This window comes from Gavia stellata, chromosome Z, assembly GCF_030936135.1.
Source record: "Gavia stellata isolate bGavSte3 chromosome Z, bGavSte3.hap2, whole genome shotgun sequence".
Taxonomy (NCBI): domain Eukaryota; kingdom Metazoa; phylum Chordata; class Aves; order Gaviiformes; family Gaviidae; genus Gavia; species Gavia stellata.
In genome coordinates, this window is record NC_082637.1 from 24,943,949 (window position 1) to 24,971,820 (window position 27,872).

The 27,872-nt window shown below is 42.6% G+C and overlaps 1 protein-coding gene across 1 annotated transcript in view; it reads left to right on the forward strand.

Annotated features, from left to right (window-relative positions):
* The first annotated feature begins 2,075 nt into the window (after positions 1–2,075).
* The window catches only part of MAST4 (microtubule associated serine/threonine kinase family member 4), a 304,832-nt gene continuing 279,035 nt past the window's right edge, over positions 2,076–27,872 (forward strand). Inside the window, exon 1 of the mRNA XM_059833920.1 lies at positions 2,076–2,327. Coding sequence (XP_059689903.1) covers positions 2,076–2,327 — 252 coding nt within the window. The remainder of the gene's footprint in view (positions 2,328–27,872) is intronic.

Sequence of the window (27,872 nt, forward strand, 5' to 3'; positions counted from 1 at the left end):
AATGACACTAAACCAAAGGCAGAATCTGACTGGAGGAAGGGTTGCTTTAAAATCCGAGGACTCGGGAATTACGAGTAAGTCCAGGTTTTGGAGATACAAGAGCTCGTCTGCAGAACCTGGAGTACTGAGGAGGAACTCTTTTCTCTGATTAGTTAAAATTATTATAGTTAGGTTTGGAGTAGTGTATAATTCATTTAGCCAAAATTAGCTTTTGTGTTTCTGCATATATCTCATGTTTCCTTATCATTAAATGTTGGTATAGGCAAATTTCTGGGTCAAATTTTGTCCCTAGTGACTATTATAATCCTCTTACCCAATAAATCAACTTCTAGGCATTTTAAGGGCCTGATCTAAGTACTGACAAGAAACCATGGAGAACTATCAGCATTGTTACAATCTAATATCCAGCTTTAATAGCTAGTTCAAAGCAGAGAAGGACTGAGATTTGGAGGATTTTATGTAGTTATTATTCCTTCCACTATTAATCTGATAACCATATAGTCATTATGACATTTTGAAAGTTAGGTTTTTTTCCATTTACCATCTGGGAATACTGGATAAACTGGTCAAATTACAAATCTGAAAAAGGGAAGACTTGCATTCTGGGTCCTACTTTCATTATCTACGTACTGTGTTAATTAGAGCACATCAATAACTGGTCTGGGCTCACATTTCTTTTTCTATGAAACACAGATGATATCTACTCTGTAGGGATGCTGTGTGACTTTATTCATTACCAAAGTGCTTAATATGTTTTGATTCCACAATTGGATTAGCCCAAGGGACCCCGGGCTGTACAGGCATAAGCAAATAAGGCTCTGGTGTGTATAGGTGTATTTTTGTATGTAACACTAGTATGTTACATTAGGACCTATGTTATCATTATAGATACCTCAGGACAAAAAAAAAAAAAAAAAAAAAAAAAAGAGTATTTTCAAAAGAATATTTTAAAGGAGTATTTTAAAAATTGACAGGACAGCTGGGTGTAAAAGCCATTTAGGTCCTTAAAGATGAAGGAGTTGTCCAGGAGGATTTGCAAAAGCTTTCAGGTGCCTAACTCCCGTGATCTGCTTTGGTTTCAATGCCTCTGAAAGCCTGGCCGTAAATCCCAAAGTCAAACACCCACAGGGACTTTGTTTGCTGCTGCAAGATCTAGGCGTCGGTAGCCTTTCGCAAGCGACACGAAGCTGGCAAAGCCGCCGTGTTGAACTGCTGATAACTCCTTCTCAAAGGAAGAGAGGGGCGTAGAAAACCCTATTGTCCTGCGAAACACCTGCCCCTACTTAACCCCCTGGCATCGCCGCGGGACGGAGCCGAGCATGGCTCGCTGTCCCTCCGCCCCGCCGGCGCGCACCTTGCGCACCGCCCGGCCCCGGGCTCCGGTGGAGCCCGCTGCTCGCCGCACGGCGGGCTGCCGCCGGTCGCCTCCCTCGACCGAGGCAGGCGGCGGGACCGGGCTGCCGCGGCAGGGACCACCAGCCCCGGCGCGTCGCGGCTTCGCCCCTGCCTCCTGCCTCCGCGGGCGGCGAGGGGCAGTGTGAGGGATCCCCCGCCCCTCTCCCGCAGGCAGACCCAGCCCGCTGCTGCCCGCGCCGCCCTAAAACCGCTCCGCCACCGGCGCCGCCGCCGCGTCCCCGCAACGGTCCCTCGCCTCCCCTCGCCTCCCCTCGCCTCCCCTCCCCTCGCCTCCCCTCCCCTCGCCTCCCCTCGCCTCCCCTCGCCTCCCCTCCCCTCCCCTCCCCTCCCCTCCCCTTCCCTTCCCTTCCCTTCCCTTCCCTTCCCTTCCCTTCCCTTCCCTTCCCTTCCCTTCCCTTCCCTTCCCTTCCCTTCCCCGCCCCGTTACCTGCCACCCGCCCGCGGCGCTCCGCTCCGCGGCGCCGGGCCCGCCCCCCCGCCATTGGCTCCGCCCGGCCCCGCCCCGCCCCGCCCGCAGGCACCACCCGCCGCCCGGGAGCGCGGTGGCCGGCCTGGCCCGGCGAGGGCGGCTGCCGCTGCCACGCTGCGCTCTGCGGGGCAGGGGCGCGGCGGCTGCCGGCGGCGGGGCACGCGGGCGGCGCGGCGCTGAGCCCCTGGCCATGGCTGAGAAAGTTTCGGCGGCTCCAGAGCGGCCGCGGGGCGCCGGCCACGTCGCCTCCTCTTGCTCCGGCTCCTCCTCCGGCTCGGAAACTCTCTCCGAGGAGGGGGAGCCCGGCGGCGGCGGCGGGACGGCGGCGGCCCCCGGCGGGACGGCGGCGGCGGGGCGGCTGCGGCGGCCGCCGGGCGAGGAGCGGGCGAGCCCCGGCGGGCGGGCGGAGGACGACGCCTCGCTGGAGGAGCGGGATGAGGAGGTGTGCGGGCCGGGGCGGCGGCGCTTGCTTCTCCCGCCCCGAGGCACCGGGGCCGCGCCGGGAGCTCCCGCCCGGCGTGGGAGGCGGAGGCTCCCCCCGCGGCGGGGAGCGGCTTCGTGCCCACCTGGGCGCAGCCCCTTCGCGTCGTCTCCCCTGCTAAACCCGGGGCGTTCTTCTTTCTGCTCCCCCGGCGCTCGCCCCTTCTGGTTGCCAGTACTGAGGGTCGGGGGTTTTTGTGTGGAGGGGGTGTTTTTTGTTTTAAGAAACCTTGTTTTTTCTGGCCTGTCACCTTTGGGTAGCGTTGCTCTAAAGCAGACTCTTCAATGTCAGATGGAAGTGATGGGCAAGCTCCTAAACTACGCTAATCCTCTTGGGAGAGCTAATGACAGGCTGTGGGTTGTGGAGGAGCTCTATGGGTGATAGATCCGTAGCATGATACGCGGATACGTGTGTTTTTCCTTTCCCTCCCCTCCTGATATAGCTGCAATACCTTCTAGCGGTACTCTTAAAAACAAAACAAACCCTCCACTATATTACAGTAAAGTGACCCTTTTGTGTCCGAGACTGATTTTTTTTTTTTTTCCTTGCTGTTGCATGGTTCGTGCTCCTTTAAAGGTATTTCTTGCCGTGACCCCCAAACCAAGTGCATTGTTTTGTTTGGCTGCTGCTTCCTTACTTCACCTCTACACATAATCTCCTATATGCCTTAGTTGAGGGCCTGACTTGCCTTTTGTTGTGGTCAACTTTTCCATTTGCTCTTAGGTGGTGGTGTTTCTTTATTCTGTGCCTTTATGCAGCTGAATGTGCAAAGGTTTTGGGAAACCTTGGCATTTTTAAAAGAATATCTGCAAAGCACTGGCTGAAGTTATTTGCAACTAGTTAAGCTGTGGTTGACAGGAATGTTTACCTCCATGTTAATGTCTTGTTTATGTACCTCCTGTTTTCCACTTCATTCCCTGATGCCTCCTCTGAATTGATAAAACTGTAGGACAACATGCTGAATTGCTTTATATATCCCCCCCGCCCTTTTTTTTCCTTTAAATAATCAAACCTGGATCAGGTTCCTGGTCTGTTTCAACTTTGTGAGCCCACAAAGGGTGGTATGTGTTTACAGCGAAGTGTGTTTATGATGGTAATAGAATGAATGGGGATATATCCACATCTTTTTTTTTTTATAGAGATGTGAACTTGCTTTATTCACTGAGCTGAGTAGGAGCTCTGTAGCTGCTGTTAGCACGGTGCTCACTGGTAGGTAATTAATATATCCTGCTTCTCGGCAGGTCTTGTGCATGTGGCTGGGGGCTGTGCTTACCACAGCTGTGTGGTGTCTAGTTTTGGTGCTCAGTTGGTAAGCCTGCAAAATGCTGTATGGAAGTACACAAAGGCTGTCTGTTCAATTAGCTGAACTCACTGTTATTGGTAGACCAGTTAACTTCTGGTTAAGGCTGGTTATTTCTGTGTGTGCTTTGGAGATGAATTACAGGGACCTTTTGAGTTGAAAGTATAAGGTAAGCCTAAAAAGAAGACAACATTGCATTGACTGGAATTGGGAAATTCTACATGTGCAATCTGATACCTCACCTGCAGTTAGTAATGCTGGAAGATAGCAGCATAAATTCATTTTAATGTAGTGGGATAGGTTGCTTAGAATATGCAGTCGTCTTCCCTCCCCTTTATTCCCCTCTGCTAGATTCCTTCGTTATCGGAAACCAGTCTTTTTTGTCTGTGTTTTTTTTGTGCTTTGGTTTTGCCCCTCCTTCCGTTTGGGTGTAGTCAGTGCTTGGAGCTGAATTCCTGCCTACCTGCAGAGCCACCTGACAAATCCACCTGTATAATTATAATTTGGTTTTGTGCAAGGGCACCACAATGTGTTAGAGTGCAGAAATAAGTGAATGCATGTTAATTTAAAACTGAGAGAGCGTCTATGTTACTTGCCCACTGAAACCTTTAAGGGTAGTGGAAAAAGGCAAGACTAAGGTCCAAGATGAACATACAGATGACTTCGGACTTTCTTTACGTGCTACCTGCCGGAAGTGTAACACTGAGAGAAGTGCTTGAAGATACCGCTTTCACATTGACATCCTATCTAATGACTGTCAAATAATGAAAATTTTGATGTTCTTTGCATTGTTCTGTTCTGGAGTTCTTCTGGTTTTATGGATCCCCAGCACTTGATCCTGCTCTTCCAGGTTTCATTTCTCCTCTTGCCTGGTCCTTGTTCCTGTTGCCGATATAGCAGAATTGAATCTGTTGTCACGGCTGTTCAGTATCCTTTAGACAGCAGTGAAACAGATTGTCCTGATACCTCTCTTGCTGCTACTTTAGCTGTCAGTAAATTCTTCAAAGGCATGACATAAAAATTATTTTCAAACTAAATCTATAAATGGGGAATTAGAAAACATGCATATTTTCCCATACATGTTACTACTTCATGTGGTGTTCCAGCAGAACTATTTGTTCTCCTGTGGCATTGTATATGACATACTTGACAACTCTGATCTTGTCTCCCCTTGGACCTCTTCTTCAGACTAAACAATGCCAGTGCCTTTAATCTTCCCTTATAGAATGTGTTTCCAGACATCTGATCGTTCTCATTGCTGCCTTGTGGACTCTTTCCAGCTGGTCACATCTGTCTTGAGGCATGACATCAAAACCCAGGATGCCATACTCAGATTTAGGCCTTGACAGAGGTGGCTAGAACAGAAGGATTATTTCAGAGGTCTGTCAAGCGGTGTTATTGTTTACATAGCCCAAACTGCTGTTTTCCAGTTTGTGGTCTGTTATGAGTTTTATGTCTTTTTCTGAAGAATGATGTAAACATTTCTACTCTACCAAAAGGAATGTTCATCTCCTTAGCTCAGTGAAGGAAACTTAATGCTGTCGCTTAGAGTAGGGCTGCTTCTTTTATGCCCAGAAATTAAATAGTAGAACTGAAAGCTTGATAACTCGTCTTCTGAGTATCACATCTGAAAGAGTTAATTCCTGGAGGTGAATGAGGAAGGGAGTGTCAAGGTGGGAAGAGAAGGTACATCACTCTTTTTTTTTTTTTCCCTATTATCATTACCTCATTCTACTGTTCCATAAACTTCACCTTAAAAAAAAGTCAAACCACAAAACCAAAGAAGAGCAGTCTCTCAATTCATGTAAGCAAGAACAAACGATAGTTTGCAAGATTATGGCAATCAGTTACTAAAGTGTTTTTGATGTCTTACTCTGAGGTCTTAGACATGTGAGGATTAAACGTGGCTTTACCTTCATATGGGAAGTACTTTGCTTCTGGAACATCAGTGCATGGAAGTGCTGTGGATAGCAAACACCTGAAACTCAAATGAATTCAAGCAGATTATTTGCCTGTGCCCTTGCTGACAGAAGCAGGCAGGGTGGGATTGCGCGGTGATGGGCTCTCAAGGCAAACACTACATAGGGGCTGGCTCACCGCTTCCCTGACGCAGCATGGCTGTTTAGTTTTTTAAGGTTTATTTTGTATTCTCTTTAGAACTGTTCTTGTTGTAAAGAGCGTTTTCCAGGCTGTCAAGGGAGGAGTCGAGGCTGGGCAACAGCATGATTTGTGTTGTAATCTGGCTGCTTGTACAGCCTGTGAGTAGTCAATCCCAGACTGGGATTATGGGGAAAGGATAAATGCAAAAAACCCCAGGATTTTCCCATTTTTCTTTCTGTTGTGTTTTTATCTTCTCTATACTAGTCTTCCTTTAGGCAAAAAAAAGTGACTGAACAGGAAACATGTTTTATGAGTTTTATTGAGGTAAATGGTGCCAAATGTCATTGGCCACATTACTTTCTCTCATGAAAAATGTTTTACAGTCTTTCAGTCCAGCATGGGATATGCTTTTTTTGATGGTGGCTTCCAAATGTCAGTCAGTGTTTTACAGGGCAGGTGAGAGCTCACTTGGGTTAATCCTGTTTCTTAAAAAGAGGATGAAGGCAAGCTACGGATTCCTTGCCTACATCAGTAATCTCAAGGATCTGAAGGTTAAGTTGTGTGTCTCAGAACTGTGTGTCTTTTCCATCCCTGTCAGCTGGCCTACTGAAAGAGTTTATCTTTCTACAAACCTTGTCACAGTGACTGGGAATATGCATTGCTTACTAGAGCAATGGGAGGATCAGCAGTCTTTCTGCGAGAATAATACTTTGTCATATAGCACAGCTGTCTTGGTGTGAAATGGATCCCAAAGCTTCTGAACCTGCCAGTGTCTTCTGAATTACCATAGTGAGTCGTCTTCATTATTTTAGATGCTGTAAAAAAAAACACCACAAAAAACCCTCAAACAAAACCACCCACAAAAAAAGGGGAAAATATGGTATTTTGTTCTCAAATAATTTAAGTTCTTGCTCTGTAAATGAAATGCTTGCTCTGTAAATTAAATGCTTGGTACTGAAGTGGCTATCAGAGTTGATAAGAGTTGATCTTGTGTTGAAAAGATGATGAGCAACATGAAAAGACAGGATTTTTCATGAAAAATGTCCACTGACCTTTGAAGTTGATCATTCTACATTTACTCCTAATCTCTAGATGATGTGTATGATGTATTAAAAAAGATACTTCACTACACGGAGTGAGAAGTACAAAAGCTTTTTCTGTTGCTTCTAACTCTTCACCTGAATCTGCCTTCCTGCTGTTTATGTTGCAGTCTGTTGTGGCTTCAGAAGGACTGTATGGTGGGAATTAATTACTGGGAAGCTAAGATTCTGTCATGAAAGTATGCACAGCAAGGTGAAGAGGGTTGTCAAGAAAGTGTTGCTCTAAAAGCTGCTCTTTCAGACATTTGTCCTTAAGCATATGCCCACTAGAGAGCTATGGTACTTCCAGCATTGCAGATTGTCTGCCAGATCTTCACCCCAACAAAACTGTTGTGTAATTTGGGGGAGGAGTGGAAATCAAAATACTTTGGGGTAAAGTAAGCAAAGAATGTGTGAAGTGATGGCAATGTTTACATGGGCATCCATGTATAATGGAGATGATGGTAGTTCTGTCAAAATGTCACTGTGACCTAACCACTAGCAATGTTTTTGTTACCTTTCTCTTTTCCCTCCTGCTTGTCCTGCTGAAGTACTAACCATGGGACACACTTAGACCGTGTGGGAAATACCACAGATAAATTTTTCTTTTAGTTGTTTCAGACTTTCTTGTCTCTGACAGTGATGGATCATTCCCTGTTGGAGCACACCCTCCATGTTACAGCTACCTAAAGATGAATGGCCTAATTGCTAGAGTATGATCCCTAGGTCATACTAAGGAATAGTAATACAGTCATAAAATACATACTTCTCAGGGTGAAAATGATTGCAGTGGGATTAAATAAACTCTCATCTAGCGCAGAGCAGCCGCAAAACTGTTCTTGGGTCACATGAGCCAGAGAAGCAGCATTGCTTCTGTTTTTAGATAAGTTTGTGATAAGTTGCCTATAAAGTTGAATACTTCACACTTTAAGTCTGTAGGGCTGTCTCAACAGTCCTGTAGAACACTTTCTTGATTTGCTTTTAGTATGAAAAAATGTATGTTTGTCTCCTCCTTTAAACTTTAGGCATGCAGCATAAGCCTTCAAGGTGCATGCTGATATGTACCCTTATTTATCTCAGAAATACACTGGGACGAGGAGAGGCACATGGTTGAGGGATTTATCTAATACAGCTGTGTGCTGTTGCCTGAGATTTTAGATTATCTGCACAATAGTAATGTTTGCAGCTCTTTGGAGCTTCTTTTCAAGATGTTTGGTGGGTATAAATAAGTCTGTAACTACAGCATCTCCCTTCTCGCTTGGAATAAGTGTGAGCTGAAGAAGCAGATTCATACATTGAGTTGCTTATCTGTTTTCATGTGCCAGAACTGTTTAGGCACTTAAAATCCTCCTGGAAGGAGGTGGGTTAGGACCTGACAATTAAGTCTTCAAACCAAAACTGCAAAAATGGCTGAGTGGCCTTTTTGCACCCTTTAAATTTTACAGGCAGGAGGACAATAGTCCTGAGGCTAATCTTCAGGATCCTTTAGTATCTGTACATTCAACTGTGAAATAAAACGTAGAGAAACATCTTTTCTGAAAAGCTGCAGCTCTGTAGAAGGAGGATGGCCTAAGTCCAGCATAGTCTGCTGCCTTTGACAGCATTTTGGCTAGATGTAAGCTGCTTTGAACTCAGTGTCAGTAAACATCACGATGTGGTGCTACATGTGTACTATGAGGAAGCTCCATATGACGGGTCTGCTCTGCTAGCAGTAACAGCTTCTGTAAAGTTGAGTTTACACAAAGGGATAAAAGAGTACTAAGTCTTGAGGCATAAAATATGAGCACTGTCAGGTGCAGCGCAAATGAGAAGATCCTTGAGCTAGCAAGATGGCAGCTAGATAGCCTTTTACTGCGACAATCCATGTAATGCGGTAACTTTCCTCTTGGTTTAGTTGCGTATTAATGCACTCTCTCCACCTACCCCCAAAGCACAACTGTGATCTCAAAGATGGCTATGCTGAAGCATTAATACATGCCAATTACTTGGTTTCTGATCTTGCTATTTGGGCTACCTGGAGCTGGCAAACATGAACCAGCAATGCTCTTCTGTACAGGCATGAGAAGAAGATATTTACCCTTATTTTAGAGGGAAAAATCTGAAAGGCAGAATTTAGGGACTTACAGAAAGGGGCATGATGAATCTGAGAAGAATAGTAATGTGAACAAAGTCCTTAAAGTTTTCTGTTAAAGCTTCCTTAGGCAGAATTGCTCTGACACCAGGCTGAAGGTGTTCTTTTATGCCCGGTACAGCAAAGCAGATGCCTGTTACGAAGAACTTCAGTGAGGCAGGCTCTGCCTGTTCTGCTGCTGGGTTGGGAAATGGCCTCTTCAGGCTCTGACTCTAGAGAAATACTGGTCTTTTTAATACTTGACAAGTGAAAAAGGAAAGGATGAAGAACAAATATTCTTTGGGTTTTTTGTTTTGTTTCTGTGGGGGTTTTCTTGTTTGTTTTTGTATGGTACCAAGCACAGCAGCATTCTAGCTTGTGTTGGGAGCACCTCAGTGTTATGGTATCAGAAGCATGCTATTGCTAAGCCCCTTTAAAAACTGTGATGTGGGCTTCAAATACTGCATTCCACAGCCCTCCAAATTCTTATCATTTGCTGCTTCAGCCTTCAGGTTTGTGTTTTTTCAGCTCTTCTCTTGCAGCTGTGGAGTTTAAAATCCTTTTTGAAACAAGGTTTTAATAGTTGGGTGGTATTGGGTTTTAAGATGTATAACTGATGAGAGACTTGTGCTTAAAATCATGGAACGATGGTAGCTCTTTGTGCAGGGATAGAGGGGAAGGAAAGAAGATGCAGGTACTTGAGGACAAGCTAGCTGAAAAGGTGAAAAACATGGGGGAGTGGTGGCAGTGAAACTCCGCTTCGAAATCAAGCCAGGAACCTGTCTTAGCTTTTGGTTTACTAAGCCAAGTAAACTTTTACTTGCCCTTTCCTAGTTGAAAGGGGTGCTCTCATCAAACTTCCCAGTCAAAAGACTGTCTTGCTCCAGCCATGGAGCAGTGAGATCAATACCTTGCCCTCTTGTACAAATGTAACTAAGCTGATGAATTTGCGCTGTTCAGAGGTGGATTACAAGTATATCAAGGGTTAAAGCTCAAGTGTTCTGCTGTATAAAAAGCCTGGTAGCCCTTGCCACAGGTTTCTTTACTGAGTACCTCTACACTTCAAGTGGGAACCAGGGGTGAATGCAATACTTTTTTCTTTCTTAACCAATATCACCTACAGTCTTGAACTACAAAAAGAGAAAACTTTTTTGCATTTTTGATCAAACAGCTCTGAAAGTGACTTTCAGGAGAAGCAAAAAAAGAAATAAGTCATGTGCAAGCTACAAAAACCTCTTCTAAAATGGTTAAGCGTGGATGAAACCTGTATAGTCAAGAAAGATGAATTCCCTCTTGCCTGGCAGAGAAACTTCTGTATTAGACGCTTTTTGCAAAGTTTTATTGTAACAACTGTGTATATCTCAACGTATCCTTTTTATTTTTATTTATTTATTTTTAATTCCTAGAGGGTAATGCTTATATACTGAGTGACAAATGTCCTTTGTAAGGCCATGCTGCCTTGCTAGTGGGACTGTATAATTAATTGCACCTGGACTATTAATGATCCCATTGTTTTTAATAGCTTTGCAATCCTGAGGAAGAGCGCTGTGGGTGAATGGAGCAGATGAACTACTGCACTGAACTGCTAATTCGATTTTCATTGTTACCTCGGGAAACTTTTACTAGAATGTAGTAATGCTGTAGCTGTGGCTCAGTGGATGCTTTCATTGTAAAGCTGTTATTCAGGCCATATAGCAAAAATGTCTCAGATGTCTTTCATGCTGTGTTTCAGGTTTTGTGCATAGTGCATGACAGGGAAGGGCAGGCCAAAATGTGCCTGGTATATTTTGTTCTGAGCTAGCTAACAGAGTAGATTGTTTACAAAAAGTCACAGGGAAAACCTTTAGCTCCATTGGGTCTTTATGGTTTTGGTAAGTAGATGGGCTAATGTAAACCTTCTGGATGTGTTTTAACCTGTGGTTCCTTCCCCTTCCTGTTTGTTCAAATACTGGTGGTGTTAACACATTACACCACTGGAGGACTTGTTCCAAAGTTAAAGATGCCATTGATTTCCTTGGAGCAGCTCTGCAGCAAGAATAGTACTGCATATTGAATTGGCTGTACATACTTTTAAAAAATGTGGGTCTAAGTTACAGACTGATTAGCTGAAACAGCAAGGAGGTAAACTTGGGCATATCACAGTGACAGTCATTGACTTTCTTGGGTTTCATAGAGCTCCTGACTTTGCTGAACCACAGACCGTATATTGGAATTACAGGGTGGGCTCAGGGTTGCAATGAATTCCGCTGAGAGAGTGTATATACACTCACACTGAGTACGTGTTAAGGTAGGTAGTTGCGTGGCATCTGGTCTTGTCAGAAACAAAACACGAGTTAAAGAATATCAATAGTGGTTTACAATGCTATCATTCTATGCTGAGTATTACCTTCCCTCCTGGCACCTGTTTTTCTGATCTCTCCTGGTTCGATTCCATCCAAACACAGCATGCTTAGTTTTAAATTCTCATCAGAGGTAATAACTAGTGGCTGAGAGAATTGAAGCAACTGAAACTTCAAGGGTTACTTTCAGGCAGCAGTGGCCCTACAGTTAAAGAGGGGGACTTACAGGTAGGGTAAGGGTGCGAAAGGAGGAGGAGGAGAGAGGTTCAGTTAAGGTATCATGATGTGCACTGGAGGAAAACCTTCTCCGCAGTGTTCAATAACCTTAATGCTTCTAAGTATGTTGCTATTAGCATTGTGTTAACAGGGCCATTAGACACAAAATGAAGGAAGTAGTATGTTAAAAATACATAAAAACTTAAAGCCACACCGTCAGGCACTTTAGATGTAAGCTTGTTTGAGGGTGAGGAAAAGAAGGACATCTGAACTTCAGTATGTTGGTAATCACTCAAACAGCTGGGAGGTGCTGGTAGGTGCTGTTACAGCCCTGCATTATCTCACCTGCATGCTACCTAAGAGAGTGGCTGTGCCAGGAACTGTGGCATTGTACCTTGTGCACAACAGAGGAATAGCCTCACAGCTTTATGTGCCCTGGTGACTTACAAGCAGGTAGAGACAGGTTTTATAGCTGTCGGAACTAAAGCACTTTCATTCCAGGTCTGCTTTCCCAATATGACGCTCGTAAGTGTTTTTTGGCATGGTAATTTAATTAAGAAAAAAGTAAATTGCAGAAACTGCAGATGACAAATGTAGATACATTAAGTCATAGTTCTGTCACTGGAAAACAGACGGACTGGGAATTAGCAAACTAAACATCTCTGAGGACCTGGGCTCTAATCCAGGACAAGTTGGGAACATTTTTCCAAGTCAGTGTGTGCTAGTGTCTCACCTGTAGCTAGTTGCAGCTACTGAAATCTTGCTCACTTTTTGAATTTCTTTAAAACAAGAAGCTCTGCTATTGTTATAAACAAATTACTTTAATGCTAGTGATCTACCTGTAATTGCATTAATGCCTTTCCTTTAATTCTTTCCATATGGGCCCTCTAATAGATTGTGTTGCAGAAAAGTTATTTTGACACTAAAACTTACTGTATGCAGCTTCTGGAAAAAGGATCCTAGAGTTGCCTGGTGATAAGCTTGATATGAAGAAAGACTTTTCACAGAAATCTCATTCCTACAAAATGAATGAGGCAGCAGGAAGAGCCTTGTCTACGTAAGGAAGTAGCACAATGCAAGGGGAATGGATTTGCGGAGTGAAATGGCTGGTGTTGAGGACAGCGTTCACATTGTATGTGTTTTGGGGGAACTGACAAGACCCGCTCTAGTCTGATCCCAAGGACCAATGACCTGGTACAGTGCCAGTTGTACAGGAGCTGGTTATGCTTAGGGCTTGTCAGAAGGGTGGTAGGAGTCTTGCTGGCTTGGGCACTGATGATGTTGCCCCCTGATCAGCCCAGTTTAGCCACCTGAAGTTCTTGGTTGGTGCCTGGCCAGGTTTTTCTAGTATGTGTTGAGCTTCATGCAGCTGTTGAGTCATGAACTGTTTTTTCTGGATAAGCTTAAGCTGAGCGTGTCTGCAAGAGCTGTGATTGCAGCTTTGGTTATACTGTAAACATAAAATAATTTCAGTTGAAATTTCTGGCTGGGTGTGGTGTTTTTCATTAGTTGTTAATCCCTCTGTCCTCATTGATTATTGCTGAGGTAATGTGCTTTCATGAGAGAATTAACAGGTGGTTGGGGTGTTAATCCTTTCTGTTTAGATTTGAGTTTGGTAATCCACCTCCTAGATATCTTGCCTGTCTAAGGCTGTGATTTCTGTCTGTCTTAATTTTTTTGAATATGAACTTTCTTCCTACATGCAGTTACTCCTTGGCAGCTTCTTCCCTATGTTTAGGTATAGTCGCTTCTGAACAGATTTGCCTGTCTCCTAGGAGACAAAGCAATACCATTGTGCATTATTTCAATCCTTAAAAATGTTATATGTACATAAATAAACATGGAAACAACACGTAGTCTTCCCTGTACTTTAGGAGGTGTGGACAGGTAGAATGGCTTGGCCTGTTTTTGTCTGTGGTACTGCTAACAGATGCCTCCTGCAGTTTGGTATTGCAGGGTCTGTACTTGTTCAGATAGCATCCAAATAAAGCCAGTTAAGCTGCTTAAAGAAACCTGTGGGCAAAAGACTTTCCCATAACAATAGATGTTTGTTTACTCTAAATATAAAGTTAAGTCCCAAGGTTTAAGGACTCCACTGAAACCATGCAGTTTTAGTGCATGCAGGTAGGAGATATTTTGTCTTCAGTGGGTTAATGATACTTACATACTAGAAACCTTCAGAAGCTACTTGAATTTGTTTTTGATATTACGGAGTGTATATTGACAGAAGTGGTATGTAAAAATGTATAGCTGTATTAATTTCCTTTAGTGTTAGGACAATTATGACTCCTCTCTTCCTGCAAGATTTTTATAAGCATAAACAAATACATTTTTTAAAGATCCAAATAATGTAAGTAGAAGTGTCGGGGAATTAACTTCAACGGCTTTTTCTTACAGACATAGCACTTAAAATAATTCTGGTGACTGCATTCACAGGTGATGTGGTAGAAGGCCTTTTGAAGTCTCTGAGAGGTGTCCTATACATTGCCGATCACTTCAGTGCAGCCCCTGGGTGTTTGGAGTTGTAGCACAGCGCTACACAACTAACCACTAAAGCACCTCGAGAGCTTTTATAATCAGACTTTATCAAAACTATCATTGTCCTTTTTACTATGTTCTACTCATTGTGCATTGCTTGAGTGCTCTTACGCAGTGGCGATTATCCTTTAAGTGTTAAGCCCATGTGAAATGTCATGAGGCAAAACCAGTGTTGGATGTAGATAACACAGCTGAGTCAAGGCTTCGTTACTTGGCTCTTGGTTACACGTAGATGTAATGCTGGTGTTTTTGAGGCTTCGTTGAATCTGACTGAAGTTGTCAAAAGAAATCAAGTTCTGTTTTCCCTCTCTGCTTCCCTGGGCTGCGCCGTTGGTGACGGAAAGGTGGCTTCGCAGAGTCCGATCTGGATGGCTGCAGGCTGTTTGCTGAGAGCGTCTGTAAACAAAAATAAAAATCCGTCTCGCCTTGCAAAATGGTGAGCTGTCTGCCTTCCATGGCTCTCTAAAGCTGGAATCCAGGTTTGGTGCTCAGGAACATCTGTGTAAATCCATCGTATTTGGTGCGGTTGAGTAAGTGTGTCTTTTCTCCGTGAAGTCCTTCTGAGCTGTATTTGCTGAAGGGAAACAAGAACAGTTGTACTGGGTGCGGGTGGGCAGGTGCTGGCCGCGGGGGGCTGCAGGGGTGTCCGCTGTGAGGAAAGTCCAGGAGTGCCCTGTGCCAGACACAGCCGTCTCCAGGGGACCCACCGTGGGGTACGGCTGAGCCCCTCAGCCATGGTGGTGGCACCCTGGGGAAAGTGTAGTTTAAGAAAGGGCAAAATGCTGGATGGCAGTGGGGAACGTAGAGGGGAAAAAAGTGAGCAACAGCCTTGCGAATAGTGAGGTGGGAGAAGGAGGAGGGAGAGAAGGTGCTCCAGGCGCCAGAGCAGAGATTCCCCTTGGAGGAGACCACCCTGCAGCCTGTGGAGGACCCCGTGCCGGAGCAGGTGGGTACTTGCTGAAGGAAGCTGCAGTCCATGGAGAGTCCATGCTGGAGCAGGTTTATTCTGAAAGACTGCGGCGTGTGGAGGGGATCCATCCTGGAGCAGCTTGTGAAGGGCTGTGCCCTGTGGGAAGGACCCACACCGGAGTAGGGGAAAAGTGTGGGGAGGAAGGAGTGGCAGAGAGGAGCTGTTATGGTCTGGCTCCCACCTCCGTTCCCCATGCCCCTGTGCTGCTTGTGAGGGAAGAGGTAGAGGGGTTGGGAATGAAGGAGTGAAGTTGAGCTTGGGAAAAGGGGAGGGGGAAGGAGTGGTTTTAATTAGTCTTTGTTTCTCACTAGCCAACTCTATTTTAATTGGCAATACATTACATTGATTTTCCCCAAGTTGAGCCTGTTTTGCCCGTGAAGGTAATTGATAAGGGATCTCCCTGTCTTTATCTTGACCCACAAGCTTCTCCATCTTATTTTCTCCCCCATCCTGTTGAGGAGGGGGAGTGAGAGAGTGGCTGGGTGGGTGGCTGGCAGCTGGCCAAGGCCACCACAGTCCTTAATTTATCTATATAATGCATTTAAAAAAATTTCTAAAAGGAAATTGTCTGAAAAATAGTTGTTACATGCATTTAGGTAGGTGCAGCTCCATGCACTTAACACAGGTTGGCAGCTGGAACTCTGCTCAGTTTGCAAGTGAATTTTTTTTTCTTTCCAGAATGCAGCTCTATAAGCTTATGCTGGGTTTACAGCTAAGTGCATTTAACACTTCAAACATCACCTCTGGTCACTGATGCTGGGCTCTTCCTTGGCTTTTCAGCTATAAACTTGCTTTTTCTCTAAGTGTGCCTGGTAGTCTTGCCATGTAACGATGCCTAGAAATTAATTTAAACTCATATCTGTATACCTTACGAACAGTAAAGGTGAAACAAGGCGTTGTCTTGTCTGCAGAGCTGTTGGAAGTGGCTGTTGATGTTGGCTTCCAAATGAACCTGGCTCTTCTGTCAGAATATGGAGTGGGTCTGTAAGTGTTTGGTTATTTGTGATACGTATGCAATCATGACGCTGCTCCGCTGCAGAAGAGCTGTGCATGATTTCTTCATGCAATGGTATTTTTAGAAGGTCACTTAAGTTATGTGCAAAATGTTTTTCTAGCTTTTTTCCCCTGAAGTCCCTGAATGTGTGTAGGGAAGTGGGTACTGCTGCTGCTGAGGTCTGTAGAGCTGAACATAAGTGGGTTCAGGTACAGAGTTTTAACAGCTATCCCTGTAGCACTACAGGGTATGTATATCTGCCAGTTGTCATCTCATAAGAAGAAAAATCTGTCATTTGAAAACTGGTAAGCGTGAACAGTAGCATTGGTACTGATTTCGTAATATAAAGAGTTACATTTGAACTGTGTGCATCTCCAAAGTGGGTTTACTGTGTGGAAAGGTAAGACTGATTTTTATTTAGGGAGGAGATAAAATAAGTCTATGGATAAGATGGAATACCTAAATTAACAGAGCTTGAAAAAATTGGATTATCTGACACTATCTACTCTCCCAGTTACTACTGCAGCCTTACTGCTGCCTGTTTGTTCATCTAGGTAGGGGTGTAACTTCTTTTTCTACTATGAGGGGACAAGATTAGGTTAGTAAATGGAATCAGTTGAGAAGTCTTTAAATATCAAATCAGTATTTATAGTGTACCCTTTTATTTCAACAAATATTTTTGTAAAAATAGTGGAATTTGTCAAAGGTGGATAAGTATCTTAAGAGTAGGAGTATGTCGCAGGGGAATGTAGCATTAATTATAACTTTTTTTACAGTGTTTTTAGCTTTATGAAGAAAGATTGCCAAGAAAAAGCCTTTAATAAGGTAGAAGTTGAGGGTTTGTCTGTTCTGATGCTGGATTCAACGGTCTATGCCAAGACTTTAAAACCTTTTGGTCATCTTAAATCAATCAGTCTCTTTAATGAATAATTGTGGGTGAGTTCAGGAGTTGAGTTGCATGAAGGCTGGAATCATGCTGTTATTTTATATGAAAGATTGAAAATTCCAGGACTAATTCGATTAAGGTATCTTTTTCCCTTAAGAGGTGTGCTCTCAGGAAAGGCACAAGAAACCCATTGCTTTTTCCATTGTTCTGTTGGTTATAAAATGGGCTGTCTGCACAAGGGCAGGGGGAAGTTTGAAAGAATATTGCACTGATAAGCTAAGGGACCTGCAGTGCAGGACCGGTGTTGAGGTTATTTGTGGTGTCGTGGAGCACACTGGCCTGAGGTTGTCCAGTTTGATGGTTTAATTTCGTGTTCACATGGCATGATGAATATATGTGGCCATGCAGCTGGAGTTGTGATTTGCTGCCTTCATTTTGTTGCTCTGCATGTGCCTGGCTTCAGCCTCGAGCGCTTACTAGCATGGCTGATTTATCAGCTGTGTTATGGCCCTGGTATAGGTTTAAGACTACAGAATTGGTTTTGTAGAGATGGCTTTTTTCTGCCCTGTATTTTTAGTTTGTTTTCCCCAAACTAGTTGTTGCTACTTCTCTCTTCTATGGGTGGTGGTTCTTGCCTTAGTTCAGCCACCAATGCCTGTTGCTTTAGAAGAATAATGTAAGGTCTTTTCTAAGCAATAAAATTCTTGTAATGAGGCTTCTATTCCAGACGTGTGTGTTCAGTTGGATGTCTTTGTTTAAAAGATACTGTACAGGTGAAGAGGTTGCAAGTTAAGTAAGAGGTAGCGTGACTACTTAAAAACAGAGAGGGAAAAGAATAGTTGGCTTATGTGCGTTGGCCTAATTTTATGATTTCCATGGAACACCGCTACTTTATCTGCAATGTCAGTAACGAGTTCTTACATACATACCCATAAAGTAGATCTCTGAGCAGAAGAAACGCTGGAGCTAGCAGACATTTTGCTTTCAAACTGTTTAAAGCTGTGTGTCTATGTGGGTGTACCAGCAACCTGAAGAAAACAAAGCATGTGAGTATGAAGAGGATTGTGGGTTTTGCTTGTTTTTTGGGTTTGGGGTTTTTCTGGTTAATTTTTGGAGCTATCTTGTGCACTATGTAATTACTTTCCAGGATGTGGATTAGCGTAACACCTCTGTATTAGTCATTTCATCTGCTAAAGAGTTGCCGCGCATACAAGTCTTTTCATAGTGGAATTATACTTTTAGGGAGACCTTGTTCATTCTCCTGAAGTCCCACAGTCTGGATCAAAACACTTTCTCCTTTCTGTCTATCAGTGGTTTTGTGGTGTGTAGATAACTAATGCATTCCTCCATGGTCTGTGTTTACTGTGCTACAAGAGAATGATGGCGTTTGAATGCAAGTCAGTCAAGTTTTAGTACTTGGTAACAATACAGATATTGAAATCTATGCTGCTATTTTTTTCTTCTGACAAGTTATGCTTTTATTGAAAAAAGGGCATAGGAGAGCATAGGAAACTGCTGATGAAAATTTGCTGACAGCTGGGAACTGTTTTTCTTCAGTTAATGAAGTTGAGGAAGGCTCCTGAGGAATGGTCAGTTGATACCAATGTCTAAATGCAGCATCCAAATTTTTTAGATGGAGTAACCGTCTTGTTACTGTGAGGACATAGTGTTCTTGAAAGCAAGAATGACATGCTAAAAAAGCGTGTGCACTAGAAGTCCACTGCATGAATGGTATTATGCTGACCCCAAATAGTGACATTGGTGGGCTGCTCCTGCAAGAACCCACTGAAGTAACCTTTGCTACTGCTGAGTACCAGTAGTTTGGTACTGCTGCTATTTTGAGTTTCTGTTACTTGAAGATTATTTACTAGTGTCACTGTTTTTTGACTGCAAGAGTTAAAAAGGGAAGAGGGAAAAATCTATCCATTTTATGTGACCTAACTGCAGGAATTCCCAGAATTCTCTTGCAAGGATTGTTGGCTGGACATCCGTGAAGTGGTATCAAGACTGTGACAAGAAAGGGGAAGCAGTTTGATGCAAAATTTCATCTGTTCAAGCTGTTTCTAGTTGAGGAGATGCTTGGATTATTTGAAACATGGGGCATCTGTCAAGCCAACAGCTGAACTGAAGATTTTTTGAGGAACCTCTCTTCTGCGTTGCAGAGAGAATACCTGTAAAAAGGCGGGGGGAGGGGGGACAGGCAGCTTATAAAATTTCTGAGTTCTGAGCTTGATTACCTTGCAAAATTTAGTCTCATCATTTGAGAAGGTATATGGATGCCCACTGACAGATTTAGAGCTTTTGCTTTTCTTCCTTGTATGTCTGTTCTCTGCTTGCCCAAGTACATCAGTTGTTTTCTTTTTCAGTTGTCTTCATTCAGTATCCTTAGATTAAGACTTGCCCGGTATGTGTGTTACCTGAGGTTTAGGATGATGGTACTTGTCTCCTTATATGCACACTGAAGGGTAGCGTATGGCCGTGTGTGGAATGCATGTTTCAGCATCATTGTTTATCTAGCAAATGGAAAGTGTGCAAACTTCAGGGTGGGGCCAAACTGCTATTTGTGCAAACTACTGCCATCTGTTCTACACCTAGTGCTAACCTCTTTTCATACAGCACTTAATTATGCACCTGAGCAGATGGAACAGCTTCATGTGTGTTCATACACATGGCTGGCTAATGGAACAGTGATATTCCTGGAATAAAACTCTCTGATATGTCTGCTTCTGTTGAAATGTGCAAAGTTGTCTCTTGCCTCACCACAGATGAGAATTCTTAAAACGAATGAACATTTGAAGTTAAAAAGCCTTGGGACAGGTTCCTACTGTATCATTACCTTAGAGAGAACTGAGCCAGTTTGCAGCATTGTGGATTTGTCTCAATAATCATGCCACTTTATCTGAGACGTTGTGGTTCAGATTGTCTACCCCTTGGTGAGATACTGATTGACAAGAAAATTGAAGATGGCACTATGTTTCCAGGGTGGACAGGGTAGCTAGATGCAGAAAAGTGAAAGAAAAAGGAATTTCATGAATCTCTGCTGTCTCACCTGTTGTGAATGCTGCTTAGAAATTCAAGTTCAGGTTTTGGAAGGCTCAAGAATGCATGTGAAAATCGTGGAGCTTGGAAACGTGATTGATCCCTGCATAGCATACCACTCTCTCATTTTAAGATTTTGCAATGTGTGCTGGTAGACAGAACCGCTGTAGTGGAGCCTCTCCTGTACAGAGGAAGTTAAGCTAAGGATAGTGTGTCATTAGCATAGCCCCTGACAGTAATGGTGATGGCCCAGCATGTCCAGGCTGTGACCAGTGATTACAGCCTTAGAGTATCCACTGGATATTCAACTTCCCTGCATGTGCGTGTTGGAGAGGTACGTGATAAACTTGCAGGAACTCAGGCCTGCTTCCGACTGACTTCCAGGACAGCTTTACAAATAAAGGCAGAAAATATATTACGTGTAGCCTCCTACTGATGTTGTTCATCACAGCCTGCTACAGATACAGGCATAGATTTCTGTTCACCTTTCAGGCTTCTAGCTGATTAGAGGAGCCGTGATCAGAAACTTCATTCAGACTTGGTAACATCTAAGTTGAGATGTAGGGATTTCAAGTCTGGATGGGAGCATCTTGACTGCATGCTTTAGATCAGGTATGGACAGATTATGCAGGTACAGGCATTAGGTTGGTATTGGATCAGTGAAGGAGAAACTGATTTTTAAATGCTGTAAGGTGTTTAAACTGGAAAACTAAACATGCATAGACGTGGCTGCTGAAAAGACGTGGTCCCATGTGGCCTTATGAAGCAATTTATGCTGACAAGATTTTAAAGCCATAATTATTTTCCTTTTCTATTGGGGGAGAGGAGGGTCAAGAAAGCATGGTTAGAATCCAATAATCTGGATTTTTCTAGACAAACGTTAGCAAAAATAACTTCTTTAATATTTGTCTAGCTTAATTGGTATGCCATAGAAAATGGTATGATTTGCTATTCTTCGTTTTCTGTGTCTGTTTTGATGATACAGTGCATTAGACTGCTATTAAATATTCTAAGCCATTGTACTTGTCATTGCATCTGCCTACAAGGAATTTATTTGATCATTAAGTCACTGGGGGGGGAAAGATACAGCTCTGTGCACTTTTTTTTTTGAGGTAAATAATTCTGAAGCTGAAGTGTTTCAAGGTATGCTGCTAGTGGCAGGCTTCTCAAACATAGCAGTGACAGCTTTAAAATACTCTTCTTTTAAAGCCCTAAGAGCAGGCATCAGCAAGACTTCAGTCTTGCACCTTTAATTATCAGTTTAAACCTTAAATTTCCACAAATGCAAGAAACTCAGCATGTTTTGGCTTTTTTCCCCCTTGCAGTGTTATGCTGTTGCATATTACATTGCTGTAAAGTTAAAACATGATGAAAAGGTTGCTAGATACTTCACTTGAGGATAAGTTCCTTGGAAAAGATGTGTATTTTTGGATAGGTTTTGGTCACTGAGGAATGGTTTCGTCCAGAGTCCACAGTATACATGGAATAATCCTACAGGCAGTGTAACCAAATGGAAGTTAACTGGATTGCCTGCATGGTGGGTTACACTATATGAACAAAGGCAGGAGGTCTGGGAGTTCATATTAGCAGCAAGTATTTATATTTTTAAGGTGTGCGAATTTTGAACTGCAACACTTGAAAATTGGCTTCTCTTGATCTGACAAGTGGAAGTTCATGCTTTGTTGGTCTCTCTGCAGCAGTACGTGACATCAGAAATGTCATGACCACTTTGTTAACACATTTATCTTCTTCGGTTAGAAAAAAACATGGATAATTCTAGTGGTGCAGCCACACAAATGAGCTCCCCTTCTTGCTGATTAATGTCAAAAGGTAATCGGCTATCCTGTTTCTCTTTGTATTGTATATGAACTCTTAATGATTTGTTAGCTATTATAGTGTTAGAATTAATGATTAAATGTGTTGCACGCATGCCTGATTTGATGTTAGGAAATGCTTGGTGTGTGTATTATATAAAACAAAGCCAAATCCACAAGTAGAAAGCTGTGTGTATTCAAAGTTAGATTAGGAGATTGTTTCCCTGGTGTTGAAGTAGCACGCGGATGTCTGTTTTAATTTTTTTTTTCTTCTTTTGATGATGATTTGTTAATAATTTGTATTTGTCATTCTAACGACGGAAAGCTTAAAAGGGGAGAGAAGACAATTGGAAAAACACTACTACTTTAAGAAAGAAACTTATTGAGACTTCAGTGTGGTAACACTGAGTATCCAGGAACAAGCAGAGGAGACATCTAAACACCTAAATTTTTGTAAAATAATGCAGTTTAGTCATCTTACTGACTTCTCATTTCTTTTCTTTAACCTGTACCATTCCACAAACATCTCCGTGCTTCACTGGCCTGGTCGCTGCTCCAGAGCAGTTAAATGTTACGTGCATCTTTCTGTAACATGCTTATGAATGTACTGAAAGGTTAACCATTTAATTTTTAACCAAGCTGCAGCTCTACCTTAACAAGCATAGAGCTGTTTTAAAGTGAGACATTCCAATACCTTAAAAAATTGATGGTTCCAAATAGAGTAGAAAACTCTCACTTTCTAACCTAGCAGTAGCTAGGAACAGGAGACTTTACTGAAAATTGTATCTTCTTCACCACTATCTAGGAGAACATATTGTCACAACCTAGAAATAGAGAAAATTACTGTGAATGCTTATATATTATGCTGCAAGGCAACACTAGATCAGAAACCTTACAGAAAGATCAAGCATAACATGCCTACGTAATATATAACATAGCTTTTCACTTACAGAATTGTATGTTATAAATGAGGTAAAGATGAATGCTAGTCAAATAATTTACTCGGAACCCTTTTTGTGAGCCATTTAAGAGTTTGGTTTGTGGGTTGGTTCTTTCTTCCAATTTTTGAAGAATTGTGTAAAAAGATAACAGCAGAAAGCAAATTTTTTACAGAAGGTTTGACCTGCACTGTCTCTGCTGCTGATCTGGCGGTGTAAATGGAAAATAAGCTGTCTGAGACATCTTGGTTTTAAATTTATGTAGTCCAACTTGATTTGATTCTCCCCCTCCCCCAAGTGAATTAATAACAGCGGAGGCTTAGCCTGGGTCTTCATAATTGAGATGTATTGTCCCACATGTCTTGTGAGTTGTTATTGTAGTAAAAATCTATTGGCACTTGATTACAGCACTAATGAAAGTGTTGGTCAGTGTTGGCTTGTTTTACTTCTACTTTTTAAAAAAATCTGAGTTCTCACATTGTGAAATAAATCAGTATAAATTACTATTTTTACTATAGTTTTTATAGGGTTTGCAGTCTGATGTATAGTGAATTCTGCATTTAAGACACTGCTCTTGGAATAATGTCTCAATGTTGCTTTTTAGACACTTTTAGGATATTCTATTAACACACTTGCGTGAGTTGTTAAAGTAATTAGGAGTATCTGAATATCTTGGCATAATACTCATGTGGTTCACACTGCGGCTTACATCAATTATAATTTGCTGTACATGTTCCATACGGACTGTCTCAAGTGTTATTTAACACCTGAAGCTGTTCCTTCAGTGTGTATCTTGCTCCTGAACTTCATTTTGTTCTGTACCGTTCCTCAGACTGGCCTGTGCCTGGTGATCCAGGCTGCCGTGACACTGCACTCTCAGTGCTTTGGGTGCTTGTTACTGGCACTATGTCACCATCCATCTCTTCCTCCCTTGTTTTCAGTAAGGAGGTGGGAAGAGGTGAGTGAGACTTATGGAGCTATTAGATGTTTCCAGTTTTCATCTGCTTGGTTGTGCTTGAGATTACACTGGTTGAATGGGGTGTGCCTCTTCTCTCATGGAAAGATGTTGCTCTTGGTGCTTATTAGTGCATGTAATTTCTTGTTGTAATGCTAAACCATAAATGACTTTATGAATGTGTCTTCCTGTCTGTATGTATCTATTTCCAAATGAATGCAGACTAGTATCAAAATATGGTATGGTAGTTTATGTTCCTTCTTCCTTGTAGTTCTTTTAAAAAGTTAATACTTTAAGCACTATCTATCTTGATAATGAACACTGAAAATAGTATTTATATGATATTTATAAATATATATTTATATAATATAAATACATATATAATATATTTATATATTGTATATAAATTATATTTTTATATTTATATGTAAATATATTTATATGATATGTATTATTTATATTATAGATAGACTTCGTATACCACTGTCCACTTTAAGTCACTCCATCTTGTTTACAGAATCACAGAAGAAAACTATTCCTGTGCCTGAGGATAGCATTGTCATATTTTGGGGAAAAAAATTACTGCAGTGACAGGTCAGACGCAGAAATTAATCTGCTGCTTTGTGCTAAGGAGGTGTGGTTGTCACAAAGTTCTAACTCACTCTCCGAGGTGATATTGCACACTTATTACTTAAGTAGAAAGTTGGGATTGTGCTTCTTGAGACGGAAGTGATCCTTCTGTATCTTTAATCATCTTTAGTAATACCAAGAAACCCCTGCTTAAAGCAGAAAACAGATGTGCCCTGCAACACCTGATTATTGAATTGTCATAACACTGGACCTCTGTTTAGATCAACAGTCCTACTGTCTCACATTCTAAAAATCCAAATGTATAGTCATTGGGATTAATGAAAGAATAAACACACAAAAAGACTCATCTTGATGGCAGGGATAATCAGAGAATCAACTGGCATTTTGATCTCTATTGCCTCCAACTAAGACATTTGACAGTGTGGTCATGTGATTTAAGGATTTCTAAAATACAGAATTTATACACACAAAAAAGCCCACCCAACCTTGAAAATGTTGAAATACGATTTTTTTGGTTGGCTGTCATTGCTAGAAGATGCCCTCTGTAAGGAATGCATGCTGTGAGCTTGCGCAGTTTCTGTTAGGAATGTTGGTATTGAATCTTGAACATCCTTAATGAAAAGAATGCTGCAGTAATTACTCCCTGAATTGGAGTGGACTACATGAAAAAGGAGTGATGCTAACTCCTGGCTATTACTTTGTGGAGGCCCTGTTGCGCCGACGAAGCTTCCATGTTCTGTTCTGGAGTCTTCTCCCAAACTGATCTTCTGTTGAGAAATGAAGCTGAGAAGTTTGCAGCAGCAGACTCTTAATAATACTGTTAATGAATATTTTTTCTGAATCAGGAGAGACTCTCTTCTTCCAAAAAGCATCCGATGCACCTCTGTCCATGCAGTAGCTGGGCACTGGGGTTGTGTGTGGTAGGGTCGTGACAGGTTTGGTTCTGCATTGCTTTGCTTTGCTTGATTCAGACCAGAGACTGAAATCCTAGTTGTTCTGCTTGGTCCATGGGGCCACTTCCCTGTGCGGGGAGAGGGGGCTGTGACTGTTCCTATGTGTGTTTGTAGCTGTTGTGTGTGCAACATCCAGTTGAGTGTTCACTAAGTCAGACAGAGAGGGACTTCACATAACCTGGTATTTGGAAGCATTTTCTGCAAGCCTTTAAATATGAAGTTCATCTTAGTATAGATTTTAACATGTAAACTATCAAATTATTCAGTGACTGGAAGTTTGCTGAAAAGATTGGACAGCCTGGCAGGGCTAAGGTCATTGTTTCTGAGATGAGTTTCTCTGCCACTAGACGGGAAGTAGTCTTTGATCATGCTGCAAGTGAGAAATGCCATGAGGGCATTTTCTGGTAATGCAAAGGGCCAAGAAATTCTCCTTCTGAAGAACCAGTATAATCTGTGGCTGTGAGCGTGCAGTGTCAAGTCAGAGCGCAGAGCAACGTGGTCATTGCAGCAGGACTTGAAGGCTGTGGATCCCCACTTTGTAACGCTGCTGGTACGGCTTTGTCATGCTGTTCCTGGGTAGTAAACATTGAGAAGCTGTAGCCCAAAATCTGCAGTGACTCAGAAGCTGTAGCCCCAAATCTGCAGTGACTCGGAAGCTGAGGTTTATAAACTAGTAAGTCTGTTGTTTACCTCCACCAATACCTGTGCTTGGATTAATTTTAATATTTTAAAATTTTGCCTTGTTTTGCAGGTAATTTTTATAAAATACAAAACCCCCTCAACCCTGGGTAACATTTATAGATATATTCCTTCCAGCAAGCTGAATTTGATCTGTGAACATGTCATACCTCTTGCACAACTGAATTGTGCATGCAGCTTAAAAGCTTATATATAAAAATTAACAGGCAAAATTGTTTCACCTCAGGGGTAATTATTTTTTTCTGATAATAATTACAGTGCAGGGCTAAACATTATCATGGCGATGCTTTAATCATGTTCTGCAGCTCGTACCCAGGCATCTGTAATTTCTAGTAACACTGGAAATACTGAGTAACTCGGGAAAGGCCAAAGAAACTTTTGTTTTTAAATTTTTTTGTTTAAAAAGCTGAATGAAAAGTAGGATCTTGTTGCTGTAAGCTTTAGAAAAAAAAAAAAAAAAGAAATCTTTTCCTAGCTAGGCTGACTTTCAGGCATCTTTAGTTCTCTGTTATACAATTCAATTCAGTTATCTTCCTTTTTAATCAAATGTTCCGCTTTCAGGCTAAGGGGATGAGATGAAGGGATTATACCAGAATAGAACTGTAATCTAGTGATAAAACCTGGTCGTCGTGGTGAATGAAACTGAAGTTCTGGACCCGCTTCATGCTGTGCCTGATTTCTTGTCTCTAACTCTTAATAATTTAGCTGAAGGCATTCATGGGTAGAACAAGTTGTTCATCTGATACAACTCTGAGGAAAAAAAAAAATCTTTCTTACTTAATTCCGAGAATGAAGCTAAGGCTGTGGAGGGGAGTAATTGGCGATTATTGTGTAGTGCCATCATGGGGCGTTTCTGGTGCTGTCACTTCCTTGGTCTAGACAAATTAAAACTGTGTCAGGAAACTAAGTGTTCAGTTCAGTTGTGTCTGTCTCTTCCTTCTGTGAAAAATCCATGTAGGAACAAGTCTGATGGAGCTGGTCAGAAAGTTGGTCTCGGGACCTCCATTTGGCTGTCCACCTGTTGCCGCAGACAACCTCTGTAAGCAGTCTCCAATTATCTTCCCTTGCCCATCACCGAGATTGGAGCAGACTGTGCTGGTTTTGGCTGGCGTAAAGTTAATTTTCTCTATAGCAGCTAGTATGGGGCTGTGTTTTGGATTTGTGCTGAAAACAGTGTTGATACACAGGGATGTTTTAGTTACTGCTGAGCAGTGCTTACACAGAGTCAAGGCCTCTTCTGCTCCTCACCCCACCCCACCAGTGAGTGGGCTGGGGGTGCACGGGAAGTTGGGAGGGGACACAGCCGGGACAGCTGACCCCAACTGACCAAAGGGATATTCCATACCATATGACATCATGCTCAGCATATAAAGCTGGGGGAGGAAGAAGGAAGGTGGGGACATTTGGACTGATGGCATTTGTCTTCCCAAGCAACCGTTACGCGTGATGGAGCCCTGCTTTCCTGGAGATGGCTGAACACCTGCCTGCCCATGGGAAGTAGTGAATGAATTCCCTGTTTTGCTTTGCTTGCCTGTGTGGCTTTTGCTCTACCTATTAAACTGTCTTTATCTCAACCCGTGAGTTTCCTCACTTCTACTCTTCCGATTCTCTCCCCCATCCCACCTGGGGGGAGTGAGCGAGTGGCTGTGTGGTGCTTAGTGTCCGGCTGGGACTAAACCACGACACAGACTAAATTTTGTGAACTAGCTTTTCAAATTTTTAATGAAGTAGATCATATACAAAATCTAAATCTTAATTGTAGAGGTGTTGTATGTGAAGTTTCTCAAGGGGGTAGTAAAAGCTGCTTTAGTGAACTTTATGCTGGTATCCAGAGCGTTTTCAGGGCAGGTGACGTCTCATCTATAGGACCTAATGAAAAACCCAAACCCCGCTATGATTTGACGTTATTCTTCCCTTCACCACAATGTGCCAAAGAAGTTGCCTCTGTGCAACGAGTATTACTCTCAGTTCTTGCTAGGCAGCCT